We start from the raw sequence: 19479 nt of genomic DNA on the forward strand, positions 1-19479 counted from the left end.
TAGCCGGATGAATTCTGAAGTGTACCGTGATATACTTTCAGCCCAGATTCAGCCAAATGCCGCAAAGTTGATCGGACGGCGCTTCATAGTACAGATGGACAATGACCCCAAGCATACAGCCAAAGCTACCCAGGGGTTCATGAGTGCAAAAAAGTGGAACATTCTGCAATGGCCAAGTCAATCACCAGATCTTAACCCAATTGAGCATGCATTTCACTTGCTTGTTTGTGGGTCTTTCCGTCTTAAGTCTGGATTTGAGCAAGACCTGAAGGCTGCGGCTGTAAAGGCCTGGCAAAGCATTAAGAAGGAGGAAACCCAGCGTTTGGTGATGTCCATGGGTTCCAGACTTAAGGCAGTGATTGCCTCCAAAGGATTCGCAACAAAATATTGAAAATAAAAATATTTTGTTTGGGTTTGGTTTTATTTGTCCAATTACGTTTGACCTCCTAAAATGTGGAGTGTTTGTAAAGAAATGTGTACAATTCCTACAATTTCTATCAGATATTTTTGTTCAAACCTTCAAATTAAACGTTACAATCTGCACTTGAATTCTGTTGTAGAGGTTTCATTTCAAATCCAATGTGGTGGCATGCAGAGCCCAACTCGCGAAAATTGTGTCACTGTCCAAATATTTCTGGACCTAACTGTATATATATAGATAGTTGAATTTACGCCAAAAGATTATAGTGAAAAAGCTTTCCTAGGAACACTCCTTTAACAATAATCTTTCAGAGTAAGCAGCCTGGCAATCACCCAATGACTTCATTGAGGGATATGACCCATTGCGCAATGCAAGAGATCAGCCAAAACCAGGAGTGGGTGGAAAATGCAAAATATATTATACACTTCCCTTGATTGTTCCACTCCTGATTTTGGCTTACAAATACTGAGGTAAAAATACTGACCAAATCCTGAACATGTAAATGAAGCCTGCCCTTAATCTGAGAGTTTGCAACAAAGGTATCACATCATAGTATCATTGTGAGCTGAACAACTGTGACTTCAGGCTACCATTTCACTCACACTAATACATTACAGCAAATTATCAGAAGAGGGTATGGATGGAACTGTATTGCTTATGTAAGATTATATTGACTGAAAATAAATGTAGCAAGCTCACAGCATTTCAGGCCTTAAATGCAGACAAGCTAAAATTATATTGGAAAGTTACATATCTTATCATTATGCAATTCAATGCAATTTGCCATTCTTATTGTCCCTTGAGCCTTGCACTGTCAGTTAGTGATGAGCAGACCCGGACTGTAAAAGTCCAGATCCACACGGTTTCAAACTTACTCGAGTGCCGGACGCAGGCCCGGGATTCTGGGTCTTGATCCGGATCAGGCGATTCGGGAAAAGAATAAAGGAAAAATAAAGGCCACTTTACACGCAACAACATATCTAACGATATGTCGTCGGGGTCACGAAATTCGTGACGCACATCCGGCGTCGTTGGTGGCGTCGTTGCGTGTAACAGCTCTGAGCGACTGTTAACGATCAAAAATACTCACCTTATCGTTGACCGTTGACACATCATTCATTTTCAAAATCTCCTTGGTCGTTGTGGATGTAGGTTATTCGTCGTTCCTGAGGCAGCACACATCACTATGTGTAACATCCTGGGAACGACGAACAACAGCTTACCTGCGTCCTCTGGCAACGAGGTGCGTGTGTCATTAAGGTGGCTGTTCTCCGCCCCTCCGCTTCTATTGGCCGCCTGCTGTGTGACGTCACTGTGACGCAGCATGAACCGCCCCCTTAGAAAGGAGGCAGTTCGCTGGCCACAGCGACATCGCTAGGCAAGTACGTACGTGTGACGGGTCCTAACAATGTTGTGCACCACGGGCAGCGATTTGCCCGTGACGCACAACCGACGGGGCGGGTGCTTTCACCAGCGACATCGCTAGCAGAAGGGAGAAAGCATAAAAGGGGTGTGGTGCCTTCTAGAGATAAGCGAACCGGTCGCGGTTCGGCTCGAGGTCGGTTCACCGAACGGAGCTCCCGTTCGAGTTCGTTCGACGAACCGAACTCGAACCAATAGGCTATAATGGGAGGCAATCACAAACACATAAAAATGCATTATAAATGTACACATACAGTTAATAAACATTGCCATAACACTTACCGGTCCCCGCGATCCCTCCTGCACTCTGTCTCCTGCCGCTATTCCATCCGATGATCGCTGAATCCTCCCGGTGACCGGCACTGCCAGCAGAGATGCAGGACCTATTGTGACGTCAAAATAGCCATGTGACCAGTCACATGGCTATTATCTCATTGGCTACAGACTGGTCACATGACTATAACGCGTCATGTAGGACCTGCGAGTGCATCTCTCCGGTACACGGTGCACATTTGTGTATCGCCGTGTACCGGCGACATGCTCTAGCACACGGTCGACTCCCCGTTCCGTTAGGGACCGGCTGACACAGCCGGTCATTAACGGAGATCACCGTTGCCATAGCAACGCAGTTAGCGGTGACGTCACCGCTAACCGCGGCTCCGGGAGCACCATTGCTATGATAACGCGTCTGTCAGCGTTACCGCTGTTACCGCTAGCAGCACTGATCACTCACGGAGTGAAGGCTGCACGGTGCTTCTCGTGCAGCTTTCACGGAGTGAATGCTCCACGGGAAGCAGCGTCTTCCCCCATGCAGCAGTGATGTAGCAGAGCTGCATTTGTTGAACGAGAAAGACAGAAGAGCAGGATCGTGGAGGGCTGACAGGGTGTAATAAAGATGGAGTCTCTAATGTGTCTGTGTATTTATTTCTATTAAAGTATTTTTTCTCTGTGTGGTGTCTTTTTTTTAACCCTTTATTGGAGATTCTTAATGGCCGGGTCAAACGTGCCTGACATTAAGAATCTCTGGCTTAATACTGGCTAGTAAAACAAAGCCAGTATTAACTCATGATTACCCAACAAGCCACCCGGCTCAAGGGCTGTTGGAAGAGTTGGATACAGCGCCAGATGATGGCGCTTCTATGAGAGCGCCATTTTATGGGACGGCTGCGGACTGAAATTCGCAGCAGAGGCGCCCAGAAACCTCAGGCTAACCTGTGCTGCGGATTCCAATCCCCAGCTGCCTAGTTGTACCCGGCTGGACACAAAAATGGGGCGAAGCCCACGTCATTTGTTTTTTAATTATTTCATGAAATAAGTGAAATAATTAAAAAAAACGGGCTTCCCTATATTTTTGGTTCCCAGCCGGGTACAAATAGGCAACTGGGGGTTGGAGGCAGCCCGTGGCTGCCTGCTGTACCTGGCTAGCATACAAAAATATGGCGAAGCCCACATAATTTTTTCAGGGGGCAAAAAACTTCTGCATACAGTCCTGGATGGAGTATGCTGAGCCTTGTAGTTCTGCAGCTGCTGTCTGCTCTTCTCCATACAGACAGACAGCAGCTGCAGAACTACAAGGCTCAGCATACTCCATCCAGGACTGTATGCAGAAGTTTTTTGCCCCCTGAAAAAATTATGTGGGCTTCGCCATATTTTTGTATGTTAGCCAGGTACAGAAGGCAGGTACGGCTGCCCCCAACCCCCAGTTGCCTATTTGTACCCGGCTGGGAACGAAAAATAAAGGGAAGCCCTTTTTTTATTATTTCATGAATTTCATGAAATAATTAGAAAACAAATGACGTAGGCTTCGCCCCATTTTTGTGTCCAGCCAGGTACAACTAGGCAGCTGGGGATTGGAATCCACAGCACAGGTTGGCCTGAGCTTTCTGGGCCCCACTGCTGCGAATTGCAGTCTGCAGCCGCCTCAGAAAATGGCATTTTCATAGAAGCGCCATCTTCTTGCGCTGTATCCAACTCTTCCAGCACCTGCCTGCTATACCTGGCTAGCATACAAAAATATGGCGAAGCTCACGTCCTTTTTTTGTAGTTTTTTGGCAAAAAAATAAAAAATGCTTCCCTGGATTTTCCATTGCCAGTGAAGGTAACACCAAGCAGTGGGGGTTAGCAGCCAGTAGCTGCTTTGATTACCCTTAGCTAGCAATACAAAAAATGCAGCGGGAGCTCATATATATTTTTTTTAATTATTTATTTAAATAACTAAAAACAAAATGGGCTTCCCTGTATTTTGATTGCTGGACATCACAGTGCTGTAAAAATAAATCTTTAAAAAAATGACGTAGCGCTCCGCGGTATTTTTGATTCTCAGCGCAGATAAAGCAGACAGCTATGGGTTGCCACCCCCATCTGCCTGCCGTTACCTTGGTTGGCAATCAAAATACAGGGAAGCCCATTAATTTTTTCTATTTAAAAAATAGTTAAAAAAAAAAATGACGTTGGGTCCCCCCATTTTTGATAGCCAGCTAGGGTAAAGCAGACGGCTGTAGCCTGAAAACCACAGCTGGCAGCTTTACCGTGGTTGGGGATCCAATGTGGAGGTCCCCTCAGGCTCTTTTTTATAATTATTTTATAAATATTAATAATTACACAATAAAAGTAGGGTCCCCCCCAAATTGGATCACCAACCAAGGTAAAGCGGACAGCTGTGGTCTGGTATTCTCAGGGTGGGAAGGTCCATAGTTATTGGGCCTTCACAGCCTAAAAATAGCAGGCCGCAGGCACCCCAGACGTGGCGCATCCACTAGATGCGCCAATCCTGGCGCTTCACCCCAGCTCATCCCGTGCCCTGGTGCAGTGGCAAACGGGGTAATAAATCGGGTTGATACTAGCTGTAAAGTCACCTGAGATCAAGCCCAGCAGTTTGTGATGTCATGGAGTCTATTAGATACCCAACATCATAAACTGTCAGTACTAACAAAAAAAAAAAATCGACAAAAGAAATTTATTTGAAAAAACAGTCCCCAAAACATTTCCTCTTTCACCAATTTATTGTAAGAAAAAAAATAAAGGGGTCCCACGACGACTCTGGACCGTCTAGAATATGGGGGGAGACACTCTGGGAACGTATCCCCCATTTTCTAGGAGTGCGGACCCTTCATGTGAGGAGTGTGGGTGCAATGAATCTGCACTCACTCTCCCCGGGTCCACAGCAGCAGAGTCCATGTCGTAATGGTTGCTACCAAAGCTGCAATGCCCTGCTAATGAGGTAAGGGCATGCCTAATCAGGAGAACTACTGTAGAGGAAGCTCTGCTCACTGGTATATAGGTGCTCAGAGGTAATAATAGATAAAATTAGTGAGTAACCTCGGCACTCTAAATCTCCCAGACTAAGTCAGTAAGTCACAACGGATAGTAATGCAAAATCACTCTTTATTGGTCCGTATTAAGAAAAAAATTTTTTTCATAAGCATATATGTTTTTGTCCAAAACAAGTTACAAATGACGTTTCGGCCTGAGCCTTCGTCAGATTGGACTTATCTGCATGTAATCATGAAAAATGGCAATAATCAGTATCACATAAGAGTGAGAGAACAATAACATAAACTCGAACAATGTAGAGGTACAATTGGGATGCAGCAAAAAAATTGCAACACAGCAAGAAATGAAACACATGATACAAATGTCATAATACAGTACAAGGACAATATAGTAATGACAAATATGGGGTCAGAGTAGGCTTAGACAGCTCTGGTACGAAAGAGATGTCAATCATAAAGTAACATGTGCAGTAGGTGTAGAGCTACACTATGCATGGCAGAGCTAATGGGTAGACCGACCATAGAAAAAGAACGGAGAAAAAGTGGAGAAAAAGTGGAGAAAAAATGGAGAAAAAAGTGGAGAAGAAGTGGAGAAGAAGTGTTTGTTCATGCCAGATGGGAGATAAAAAATTTTTTACCGGCGCTGTCATTTACTGTAACGTGATCATCGGTGTACGGTGTATACCTGTGATCACGTGAGCGGGGACCGGAAAAACCGTCCTGAATCATGATCTCCAGGGTCTCAGCTTGCCCTGAAACCCCGGAGATTTTCTGACGCCGGGGGGCGTTATTCACTTATTTCTGCCTGCTGTTTATAAACGGCAGATCAGAATAAGGCTACATTAACACGACCGATCCATTTTTGCTGTCTGCAAAAAACAGTCCGTTTTTTTTCACGGGTGCATCCGTGTGGCATCCGTTTCCGTTCCATAGACGGTCCGTATGTCATCTGTTTGTCATCCGTGTGCCTTCCGTTTTTTTGTGTACTGCAAACAAACTGAAGGAGGGTAAATGCATAAATTTACCCAGGATCCATAGCTTCATCCTACACGAGGCGGTCACATGTTCACTCCAGTGCCATTTTCTACTGTTTTTCACAGCGTAGAGCGCTCTGGTGATTTTCTTGTGCTTGTGCACTTCATATCAGTCTTTTCTGTCATTATAATGGCAGAAAGACACATAATGTCCCACTCTCCTGCATTTTGTAATTTTGCACCCTTTGGTGCCTTTCATGTGGCACTAAGGGGTGCTTAGCTTTGTATTTAGCCAAAAAAATGAAAAAAAAAAAATGACGTAGGGTTCCCCCTAGTTTTGTAGCAAGCTAGGGTAAAGCAGATGGCTGCAGCCTGCAGACCACAGCTGGCAACCTCACCTTGGCTGGTAATCCAAAACTGAGGGCACCCCACGTTGTTATTTTAAATTAAATAAATAATTAAAAAAAAAAACCACGTAGGGGTCCCCCCAAAATTGGATCACCAGCCAAGGTAAAGCAGACAGCTGGGGTCTGATATTCTCAGACTAGGGAGGTTCATGGTTATTGAACTCTCACCAGCCTAAAAATAGCAGGCCGCAGCCGCCCCAGAAGTGGCGCATCCATTAGATGCGCCAATCCTGGTGCTTCGCCCCAGCTCATCCCGTGCCCTGGTGCGGTGGCAAACGGGGTAATATATGGGGTTAATACCAGATGTGTAATGTCACCTGGCATCAAGCCCTGGGGTTGGTGAGGTCAGGCGTCTATCAGATACCCGACATCACCAACCCAGTCAGTAATAAAAAAAATAGACGACAAACACATTTTTATTTGAAAAAACACTCCCCAAAACATTCCCTCTTTAACCACTTTATTACAAAGAAAAACAAATCCAGGTCTAGTGTAATCCAAGGGGTTGCCATGACGATCCACGCTGTCCCAGTCAATGAAGAGCAGAATGTTCCCCATTGGCTGGGAGAGCAATCCAGTGACCTGAGCTAACATCAATAGGTCAGCCCAGGTCACTGCAGGGCATGACAAGTGCTGCTGTCAGCGAGGTACATTACCTGCGCTGATCTCCAGCACACTGACAGCACCTGTCACTGAGTTCAATGACCGCCGCCTTCACAGCCAAGTATCGCGAGAGGCCCGTGACGTCACCGCTAGTCAGTCTCGGGTCGGAAGCGAGAGAAGGTGATGTGACAAACGGCGGCCATGAAGGACAGTGACAGCGCTGAGGTCGGGATGGCGGGACTTCATCACCGCAGGTAAGCCGAGCGGGACTGTGTGTGTGTGTGTGTGTGTGTGTGTGTGTGTACGTGTGTACATGCCGCGGGCAGGAGGGGGCAGAGCGAGCTGAGCGGGGAAGTGTGGGCTTCCTGCACGTAACTAGAATAAACATCGGGTTACTAACCAAAGCGCTTTGGTTGGATACCCGATGTTTATCTTGGTTACCAGCTTCTGGCAGGCTGCCAGGATTGCTCCCTGCACACTGTAGCTGTAAAAAGCCCTGCTTTTTGCTGCTAGAACCGTTCTCGAACGTATCTAGAACTATCGAATTTTAGCAAAAAAGCTCGAGTTCTAGTTCGATCTAAAACAGCCCCAAAATCACTCGAACCGCGAACTGGAGAACCGCGAACCGCGCTCAACTCCAGTGCCTTCCCATTGGCCCCAGCTGAAAGGTAGCTACTCCAGCCGGAAGGCACACACTACCACAGTCAACCAGTGATACTGCAGGTCCAGGTGAAACCCAGCCTAATAGATGAGCGGAGCCTGCACCCAGAAGAGCCACTGACTGCTCCCTCGTCCCCAGCACCGCTCTCAGTGGTGACACAGCGGCATCTGGTGATTGAAGCAGAAGTCGACTCCGGTGGAGATGCGACAGAGGTGTAGAATGGGTGTAGGAATATGGTGTAAACATTTCAGCACCAAATCTACATCCATTGGCAAAAAAAATGTGTTTTTCTGCCAGGAGATGCAGGTGAAGTCACTGAGTTGAATGAGTTCACCTGAGGTCCTCTGAGGTCAGGTTACCTGTGGTAACAGGTGGAAGACTGTGGGAACCTCCAGCTGTGATGTCACCACTCATCACTGCGGCCCATTCATTCTCTGCTTGATGCTCACAGAGGGTAGTTATGTTCCATGATTGCGTGCTGTCAGTTCAGATGTAGCAGAACTGGAATTGTTGTGGAACCTCATATAGATTATGTTGGATGTGCAGGGGTGTTTTTGGGTTAATTAAGGGGTGAAAGAGGGTGTGTTTTTTTGCATTTTATTTCAAATAAAGGATTTTTTCAGTGTTTGTGTTTATTTACTTTCACTTACAGATTAGTAATGAGGGGGTCTCATAGACCCTCCCCGATACTAATCGAAGGTTTAGTGGCAGATGTGGGCTGTTATAAACCCCTTATTACCACCAATTGCTACGGCACCAGGGCAATCAGGAAAATCCAGGTAAAGAGCTTGAATGATAGCATTTAATGCATGCCACAATTCCGGGCAGCTGCAGCTGCTATTATTAGGCTGAGGGGTGGACCAATAAGCATGGGTCTCCACAACCTGAGAATACCAGCCCCCAGCTGTCGGCTGGGTATGGGGGTATCCTACACCAATTTTTTTTTATTTTTACTCCAATCTACAGTGACCTACAGACAGGGTCTGTGATTGTGTAAAGTTAGACGCTGTCACACAGCCTGGGGGCGCGTCTTACTGCAACCAATCAAAGATGCCGATGGGTGGGGAGAGCAGTGCATATGCATGAAGGCTAATGCATGGTCCAGGAAGTGAATGAGTGGCCGTGGGAGCAGTGTACAGCTGTGCCAGAGCCTCAGCAAGTATGAAGCGCTTCCTCCTATTCTTCTGTCCCATCTAACACCATTTTAGACTTATATGGGGACCTGCATTTGGCCCGGAACTGGATTTTTTTAACCAATCCCAGTTATCTGCAACTCCACCGATCACTACTGTGAATACAAATTGGATAGTGTCAGAGTGAATATGGACACATCGTCAACTGCTAAAACCAAACTACCTATTTATTTGTTTACTTATCAAAGGAGCAAGAGGAAACTGGCATAATATAATAATTTTTAATGCTCCAGAATTGTAGTTTCATCTGAAATAGAAGTAATAACTAAAACAGAAATTTCAGGAGAGCCGACAGATCCTATTTAAATTATACAATCAAGCTAAGATTTCAGAATGAGTATTTGGTGCATTTTGCTGTATAACATTCTCTGTGGTATTTCTGAGCATTTTAGGCAAATTAAGTTGAGTTGTTTCATTGTGCTTTTGATTGTGTATTTAGCACATTTTTGTAGTGTGATTTTTCCTCTTTGATGTGCCATGGTTTAAATTCAACTGCTTTGTTTTAGAAACTTCCAGGTAACCAAGCTTTGTTGTTAAAACTTTATTAAAGAGAATCTGCCACTAGGTTTTTGCTACCTCACTTGAAAGCAACATAATATAGGAAAAGAAACTATGATTCTAACAATCTATCACTTAATTTACTGGGTGCAGCAGTTGTGACACAATCAGAGTTCTTAGCTGTAGGATGCATCAGAATTGAGAAAGTTAACCACATCTATACCACAGTTCTCTATGTACAATGTCTATTGACAGTGAGCTGCTTATCAGTGGAGGAGACATTGTCAGACACACGCACAGCCATGTTAATCGACCTGTGATAAAGCCTTCTCTACAAAAAAAACAACAGCACACACTGTGATAAGAGACACATTGCTGAATTCTATGTTTTAACCCCTACTTCATGCTGTCCTCAGATTGCATAGCAAAAACCTGCTGAAATATTCCCTTTAATAAAGCCATGTGTGGCATGCATTTTTTGTTGGCTCATCTCATTCAAGTCTATAGGAAAATCTGTATTTAAAAATATATGTTCTGGGCCTACGGTCTGGAGCTAGGAGGATGTGTCTGGGGCGAGCTCCGCTATCCTGTTCCAGAATCCTGATAAAATCATAGGTGGGGAGGGCTGAGATTGCTTATCTGAGTGTTCCTTGGGGAGGAGTGCAGGAGGCAGAGCGACCGGAGGTGCGGTGTAGCTTCTAGGAGAACGGGGAGCACGGTTGGACGCTGAGGCCCTGCTGGGAGTGCTAGCAGTAGCGGCCATTTTAGGTGAGGTGCTTGGAGGAGACGGCAGAGAGTGGAGCGGGACCGGCGGGAGAACAGAGAAGGAAAGCTCACCTGGTGCACGATCCTGTGGTTCCCTGCGTTGGCTCAGCAGCGGTCGGGAGGAGAGGTGATTCCGGCGGGGAGAAACCAGTCTGGTATTCTCTGAACAGCAGGCGCGGCGTCGCTGGGTCCCAGTGCCCTCCAGCTTCACCCTCCCACAGTGCCTTGGAGAAGAGTGCACTCTAGAGCTGACGGCGGTGAGTGAAGGGCTGTAACAGGGGTCCCCTGGGAGCACGTACTGGCTGGGGGAGTGAGAGGAGATGGGGCCACCAAGAAGTGTGGGGAAGGCCACACAAAATGGCGCCACAGGCGCAGGAGCGGCGGGAAAAGGGGCTAGGAATGCTGCACAGCAGAAAACTGCTGCGGGACGCCTGGCTCAATTTGCCAGATACAGCCCCCCTGGCCTGGACACTGGCAATGAAAGGACAGCCTCTGGGTCACCCCAAACTAAGCAGCAGCAGCAGGAAAAGTCCCAGGAACAACAGGACTTACAAGCCGTAACGGAGGATAGAGAAGAGAGCTTGTCTTCACCCCCTCCATCACAGTTAACAGATGGGCTGCAGCAAATGTCTCTGCATTTAACCCCTTCTGCTCAGAAAAGTGCAGATCTCCAAAGAGAGCCCACTTTGTCAGATATCATGGCGGCTATAGGAGTCTGCAACACCACTCTCAATAATCTCACATACCAAGTAGGCTGCCTCACCAGGGATCTGGCTAGTGTGAGAAAAGACATGAAGCAACAGGCTGAAAAAACCACAGCCCTTGAGGAGAGAGTGAGCGAAATGGATGATGTATTATGGCCCATGTCACAGAAGGTGGAGGTGTACGGAAGAAATATCGATGCCATCCAGGCTAAACAGGATGACCTAGAGAACCGCCTGCGCAGAAGTAACATCCGCCTAGTGGGAGTGCCGGAGAGAGTGGAGGGAACACGACCTGCTGAATATTTCGAGGATTGGATTATACAGACCTTTGGAAAGGATGCGCTTACCCCGTTATTTGCTATTGAACGGGCTCATAGGGTTCCTACCAGACCCCTTCCACCAGGAGCCCCTCCACGCACGGTGCTTATGAAAATCCTGCACTACAGAGACAGAGATAACATTTTAAGAGCTGCAAGAAATATCCCAAACCTCTCTATAAATGGCCAGAGGGTGTCACTTTTTCCTGATTACTCGGCAGAGGTCCAAAAAAAGAGGGCACAATTTCTGGACGTTAAACGGCGACTACGCCAGCTGGATATACCCTATTCGATGTTGTATCCGGCACGACTCTAAGTGGTGGCTATGAACTCTACACATTTTTTCGAAACCCCTAAGGATGCACAGAGCTGGGTCGATCAAAATGAGAAAACCATCCGGGATTCAAGGAAGCAACGGAGCCCACCCCCTGAATGAAACGGACTTCTCCTCTATGTTGACAACTATAATCGGGTGATAACGTTACATGAAGGACTGGTTATATTGTACTTCTGAATTTAGAGTTTGTCCCCCGGGGCTACTTCTGGCCCACGGGCTTCATTTGGCTTCCCCTCTATGATGTTTTGTCATTCTCCCTTCTCTTGCCGTCCCCCCCTCCCCTCCCTTTTTTTTTTTCTTCTTCTTCTCTCTCTTCCCCCTCTTTCTTTCTCTTGCCCTCTCCTTCATGAATATATATTTGGGATGTGGGGGGGATGGGAAGTGGGGGTTTTGCGGGGGGGGGGGTGTGTGAGGGATGAAAACGCAGGTTTTCCTGAAAAGTAGAGAGGGAGGCCTGATATGGTAACACTACTGCATTGCTGAACATGGGTATGTCCCCCGGGACTCTCTATGGTCCACGGGCTTTATTGAATGGTCTTCTTCGCTTCTCCGTCTCCCTTCCTCACCTTTTGTTTCCCTCCTTCATCACTCTATCCTCTTAGTTTCCCCTTTCTCTTTCTCCCCGAGCTACACAGAGTTTATACTCAAACACTGCTGGGGGGGGGGATATGTTGAGATGTGTTGTGGGGGGGAGACTGTAATGTAACATTATATGAAAACAACAGTTTCATGCAAAGTGTTCAAAGGAGCTTGCCATGGACCAGAACAGACCTCTGAGTTGTATACGTCCCCTAAGGGGTAGGAGTAGTGGTTTTGGACAGTAGTTTTTCTCTTGGTCTGGGCTCCTACTGGAGAGGAGTACTTCTGACAGACCCTACTGTCGACTTGTATTGTTAGGATGATGTTTGGCCTCAACGTTTGTGAAGATGTTTTCTCTTTTGGATTTTATGGGAAACCAGAACTGTATGGTGTTGTTGATGCCGTGGCCTTTCACATGTTCCTACTCTCTAAGGCACTACAGGAGGGAAGCCAGGAATGTATGATGTCACTGGGGGAGGGTCGGAGGAGCAAAACGCTTTTATTTATCTGGTATAGCGGGGAAGGTTAATATCTTAACATGGAATGTCCGCGGTCTGGGAGATCCCACGAAGAGGGCGGCTGTTATGGATTTTGTTAGGAATTATTTCCCGGCTATAGTCTGTCTACAGGAAACACACTTAGAGAAGGTAAAAATAACGTACCTGAATAGATCGTGGATTAGTCATAGTTATCATTCTACATTCTCATCTTACTCTAGGGGGGTTAGCCTATTAGTCCATAGGGCCATACCGTTTGAACCTATTACATCCAAGGTAAACAGAGAGGGGAGGTTTCTTTGGGTGCGGTGTAAAATTCTGAACAAGGAATTGTTGCTAATAGGGGTATACATTCCCCCACCCTATAATAATGGGGTCATTAAGATGGTGGCGGAGGCTATGCAGGAGAATTCGGGTGTACAGGTGCTGTGTATGGGGGATTTTAATAATACTATTCACCCGTATTGGGACAAATTTAATAATGACCCCTCTTTGGCGACATTACCTATTTCAGGGTTTGGCGAGACCTTAAAGGATTTGGCACTGACGGATGTGTGGAGGGTGGGACACCCAGGGGTTCGTCAATTCTCCTGTTATTCTAAATCACATAAATCTCTATCCAGAATAGACATGACATTGGGGTCCTCAGAAGTGTTGCCACTAGTGGAGTCGGTGTCTTACTTACCGAGAGCCATCTCAGATCATTCACCTATGGTGACTTGTCTCCGTCTGGTCCCTGACCCTGATAAAACTTTACTTACCTGGTCTCTGAACCCTTTTTGGTTGCAGGTCATTGAGACTGACCCTATTGTTGCTACTTTAAATCATTACTTTAAAGAAAATACACAGGAAGATATTGCTCAAAATGTTATATGGGACGCCATGAAGGCTTGCCTGAGAGGGGCATTAATACAAGGGATTGGTAGATCAAAGTCCCGGTCACGTCAATTTGGGATATTTCTCCAGGACAGGGTTCAGTCTACGGAGCGTCAGTATATAGAATCGGCCACCACTCAGAATCTACTAGAATGGAATGAGGCCCAGAAGTCGTATGATCTGCACCTCAGGGAAAAGGCCAGGAATAGGCGGATGTTCTCGCAGTATAAATTTTTTGAAGAGGGGGAAAAGTAAGGACATCTATTGGCTGTGATAGCGAGGGCACAGCAGGGAAGTTCCTTTGTGGGGGCAATAAAGGATTCCACGGGGGCTGTGGTTAGTGAATCAGAGAGGATATTGCAGGTTTTTACTGACTTCTACCAGCAATTATATACTTCCAAATTAAGTTTTAGTGAGGAACAGATTGATTCATATCTAGAGGAAATACCTCTCCCCAGGCTAACGGAGTCAGATCGAGCCTACCTGAACGGCCCCTTGCAATTGGAGGAACTGCAGCTGGCGGTGACCTCCATGTCTAATGGAAAGTCCCCGGGATCGGATGGTCTTCCAATAGAAATATACAAAAAATTCGGAGACATCCTATTGCCGCAGCTCTTGGAAACGTTCCAAGGAGCAGTCAAAACGGGCAGCCTTCCTCCATCAATGCAAGAGGCAATTGTGGTAGTCATACTTAAACCGAATAAGGACCCCCTGCTCCCTGACTCATATAGACCGATATCTCTCCTTACCACTGATATTAAAATCATAGCCAAGGTATTGGCATCTAGATTGAACAAGGTGATTTCCTCTCTGATTCATTCTGACCAGTCTGGCTTTATGCCCTCTAGATCTACAGCAGTTAACATCAGGCGCCTCCACCTCAACCTACAACTCCCAGTAGATAATCCGGGGGATAGAGTTATCTGCTCCCTGGACGCTGCTAAAGCATTCGACTCCATTGAATGGAACTTTCTGTGGGCAGTCCTCCATAAGTTTGGGTTGGGTGAGGATTTCATCTCCTGGGTGGCATTACTATATGACAGGCCTACGGCTAGAATTCGTGTTAATGGTAGACTCACTTCAACATTTAATCTGACTAGGGGCACTCGTCAGGGATGCCCCCTCTCACCCCTCTTGTTTGCAATGGCTATAGAACCCATGGCAGAGATCCTGCGTAGACATCCAAAAATAACGGGCTTCAGAAGAGGGGATAGAGAGGAAAAAGTGGCTCTGTATGCGGACGATACTCCTCTTTTTGTCAGACGCATCGGTTTCGCTGCCAGTGGCCATGGAGGTAATTCAGAGGTTTGGGAGTTACTCCGGGTTAACTATAAATTGGGGGAAGTCGGTGTTACTCCCTGTGGATAACTTGGCTGATATTCCTACATACACTCCTTCAGGACTGCAGATATCTCTGCAGTTCAAAAACTTGGGAATTAATGTTACCGCCAGAGTAAATGATTATACTATACTTAATTTGTCCCCAATCCTTAAAAAATTTAAGGATAAAATTGACATATGGACCCGCCTACCTCTATCAGTGGTGGGACGGGCGAACCTGGTAAAAATGATATGGATGCCTCAGCTGCTGTACGTTCTACATAATTCTCCACATTGGATACCCCAGAGATATTTCTATAAAGTTAACTCGCTCTTCAGGGAATTGATATGGAGGAGGCGTAGTCCAAGAATTAAATTAGAAACGTCACAGAGGAGCAAAGGTGATGGAGGACTCTCAGTGCCAAATCCATGGGCATATTTTGCAGCCGCCCAGATGCAACATATCCGAGGGTGGGAGGACCCAGGGGGGGGGGGCTCACAAAGAATTACTGCAGCAATATTTCAGGTCACTTAGTCTTTATGAGACCCTAGAAGCAGGTAAATTTAACACTTCACCGGAATCTATGCCTACCCTTCTGCTGATACATAAGTTGTGGATTAAAATCAGAGATATACAGGACATTAACGGGCCAACGCAGTTCACCTCTCTCTGGGACACTCCGTGGCTGCCCAATTTAAATAAGCTGGAGGGGTTTGGGGTTTGGAGGGAGAGAGGGCTGGCTCGACTCACACAGCTAATGGAAGGGGATAACTTTAAAGAATTCTCCACGCTACAATCAGAGTTTGGTTTTTTGAATAGCGAATTCTATAAATACCTCCAATTAAGACACGCATACCGCGCTGAGGCTGGCATGGTTGGCCGCACAATTCATTGTAATAAAATAATACAGAGAATTGCTTCTTCAGGAGACTCATCTGGACTGATATCAGTATTATACGGCAAAGCACTGGACAGGTTATTAACGCATCATTTACCAAACTCTAAGCAGAGGTGGGAACAGGAGATAGGGCCTATTGAGGACAATCAGTGGGCGGAAATATTGGAAAGAACACCCGGCCTGTCCCTAGGGGAAGCCTACAGGTTGTCTCATCTATATGTCATCCATCGAGTCTATCGAACACCAAAATTTCTATTTGACATAGGTGCCAGACCGGACCCCACCTGTCCACGATGTGGGGCGGACTCAGCGTCCATGCTACACATGTTGTGGTCCTGCCCTAGCTTGGAGGCGTTTTGGATGGGGGTGACTTCAATTATTAACAGAGTGTACATCACAGATCTAAGTCTTACCTCCCTGGTGTGCATCCTGGGATATATTGAAGACCTGAAATTGCAAGAAGAGGGTAAACTGGCAGCTGCCCGTATGCTATACATGGCTAGAAAATTAATAGCACAATACTGGATTACGGATCAGGTCCCCACCATATCAGAATTTGTTAACAAGGTCAATTGGATAGTAAATGTAGAGAAAGGAATATATTTAAAAAGAAACTGTATGGCCAAATTTGAAAAGATCTGGGCCCCGTGGATAGACGACTCTGGTCTGGCATCTAGAGATTTATTCAGGTTCCGGCTGGGCTTGTTTTAAAATCATGATATAAATAGCTGAGAGGCAATATGACTATGGGAACAGTATCCCTCTACCACGAACTCTTTTCCTGATTGGGTCCGGCTATGAGATATACATGATGGTACTTGAGACAGGAGCATGGAGGATCCAGATCCTTTACTATTCCATGGGTTAGAGGTTTTATGGGGGGAATTATGGCATCTATATGACACATGTATGATATGGTCAAATATATGTTTACGGTTTCTAGGTTTCTCATGTGGGGGGGAGGGAGGGGTGGGACTGTAGGGGTTATGTTGACCCCGAATTGTATGTTTTATATACTTTCCAAAATTTCTAATAAAAACATTTTGGTTAAAAAAAAAAATATGTTCTGCAAGAATATTTTACAGGTTTCAGATTTAAAAAATGCTGCCTGAAACATAGTACCCTCAATGATCAAGTTAGCTCCAGTATTGGATTAATGCAAACAGTATACAAAGCAAGAGCAGTATGGGCTGTCCCTGCTTCATATGCTGTTTACATCCAGCCACCATCAAAACTGATTGCAGCTGATCAGTTGGGGTGGCAGATATCAGACAACCACAAATGTGATGTTTATGATCTAACTAATGGACAACTGCTTTAACTATTTAGTTTTAGTCCAATAATCTATAGTCATGTTTTCCCCCCAGGCCAGACTGAAGTATCATCCTGGTTGGAGACAATTCGTACATCCCAATCCCCTTGGGCTGAGCTGATAACAGAAAATATAATTTTGACTGTTCCTTCTGATGCGATCCGTTCGTTGCAAGATCCAGATGTTTTGTTGTCTCAGTGGGATAGCATAATGAATGCCATAGCAGAACTGGCAGTAATTCCCAAAAAATTTCTTCGCCCTGAAAGATTTGTTACAGATGTCCAAATCTCAGCAGGTAAGATAAGTGGCTATTAAGAAAACATAAATATCTACTAATAACAGATATATATGGTAGGCTGCAGTATATGCAGGGTCGGTTTCAGACAAGGTCTTTCCTTGGGAAAAAGTTCAAATTGGGGACCCATATGCTGACATATTGCTCCATCACACACAAACATTTAGGTTGCATTTATAGGGCGGCACTGTGGCTCAGTGGTTAGCACTGCAGCCTTGCAGTGCTGGGGTCCTGGGTTCAAATCCCACCAAGGACACCACCTGCAAGGAGTTTGTATGTTCTCCCCGTGTTTGCGTGGGTTTCTTCCGGGTACTCCGATTTCCTCACACACTCCAAATACATACAGACGGGGACTCTAGATTGTGAGCCCCAATGGGCTGTGGAATTAGTAGCGGTATATAAATGAATAAAATTATTATTATTTATATGCACTGAGTTCAGCCCTTTAAACAAACGTGTTTGGCAATATTAGACTCGTTCAATGCTTGCTTCCTGGCCTCTTTACACAGGAGGATGAAGAATGATAGACACAGACCAATCACTAGTAGATCAATCTCTTCCCATACATATCAAGTTATCAGCAGCACATCTAGAGTTTACACCACCATAAACAGTTCAATCACCCAATGAATTAGCAGAATTTTGCTTATACGTTGAGAGATTGCCGTTATTTACACCTAAGAACTCTCATCTGTGTCGACTGCATTTATAAATGTGGATGCTACATAGACACTATATGGGAAATAAACATTGTATGTTACACATACACATATACACACAATGCATGGTACACACATATGTATATACTGTACACATAGCACACACACCTGCATACACATAACTGTAGCACAGGTGTCCCTGCATTTTCTTGTCTCTTCCCCACAGAGACGACTCCTTCAACATGCAGCTGGGCTGAGTCCTCCCACAAAGTTCCACAGTCGTGCACATGTGCTCCTGCTTCCTCCTCTTCCCAGTGCCTGTGCAAGCAGCACAGCAACCCCGGGAGTAAGCTAAGGGCACATACGCGCACACCTGCCCTACTCTGAAAGGGATGGCATGCCATTTCCCAGAAGTGCCTCTCAGCCTATGGCTAAGAAGCGCTAGGTACTTAAGACATCTTTCCAATATGGGAGGTACCTGCGCAACATCTGTGACGCCCTGGGCAAGCCAGGGGTCACAGGTTATGACACCACCACACCCTACACCCCAGATAGGTACACCGAAGCTACACCAAAAATCCTTGTTGCCTTCCTCCAGGGGCTGATGTCCACACCAGGGGGTGGGCCAGGTGGTTGGCTCCGCCCACCGAGGAGTTCACAGCCCTGGAGGCGGGAAAACCAGACAGTTAGAAGTTAGAGTGGAGAGAGATCAGTGTAGAGGAGCAAGAGAGAGGAGTTAAGGTGGAAGAGAAAGTGACAGTTTGTAAAGCCTGAAGTTGGTCCGGGTGTGTGCCCCGGACTGAGACAGCAAGGTTAGCAGACGGCGGTGACCGTCTGCAGGAGAGGCTGATTGGAGGTTGCCGAAAGGACCGTGGACGGGTGGTGGCCCGGCGGTACCGGAGCGGTATACGAAGAGAAGCCAGCACCATTGGCAGGGGCCTTTCGGATCCCGGCAAGGCTAGGAGTCGCCGTGAATTTGCCAAATCCATCAGTGAGTGGGACCTCCGGGTCTCTAAACAACTAAGTCCCGATTGAAGGCAACAGTTCAACCGCGAAGGGGAGAGACCTCCACCGCCAGGGCACCAGTTTCCCAGGGCCAGCGCCTGCGGGCAAGAAGGGGCTCCTCCGGCCCATATCCAAGCCGGGGAGTGGGTTACCGGTGGGAACCCATCGCTACCAACATAGACTTAGGTGCAGGAAAAGGGACCGTCACCGTCAACTACTGGGGAAAAGCAACAGCAGCCGTCTGTGGGAACCGTCTTTCCAGCCGTGTGTTTTACCGAGAACTGTGTCCCTGTCTCAGGCTGAGTGAGTACCACAGTGCCGTGAGGCACAGCGCTGCCCCCGCGTCCCTGCTCTCCGCCAAGCCCTGCACCGGCCCCGCCATCCCTCATCCCCCACCTCATCACTAGGCCCCGGGACCACCACCCCCTACCCACGGAGGGGAGAACCAACAACTTTGCTGCTC

General features: G+C 46.6%; 1 protein-coding gene across 2 annotated transcripts in view; it reads left to right on the forward strand.

Annotated features, from left to right (window-relative positions):
- LOC142303759 (TRPM8 channel-associated factor homolog) overlaps positions 1-19479 on the forward strand; it is a 145447-nt gene that overhangs the window by 77975 nt on the left and 47993 nt on the right. Inside the window, exon 6 of one of the 2 annotated variants that reach the window (XM_075345451.1) lies at positions 17113-17352. The exons of the other annotated variant lie outside the window; for it this stretch is intronic. Coding sequence (XP_075201566.1) covers positions 17113-17352 — 240 coding nt within the window. The remainder of the gene's footprint in view (positions 1-17112; positions 17353-19479) is intronic. 2 annotated transcript variants of the gene reach the window in all.

The sequence above is a fragment of the Anomaloglossus baeobatrachus genome, chromosome 4, assembly GCF_048569485.1.
Source record: "Anomaloglossus baeobatrachus isolate aAnoBae1 chromosome 4, aAnoBae1.hap1, whole genome shotgun sequence".
Classification (NCBI taxonomy): domain Eukaryota; kingdom Metazoa; phylum Chordata; class Amphibia; order Anura; family Aromobatidae; genus Anomaloglossus; species Anomaloglossus baeobatrachus.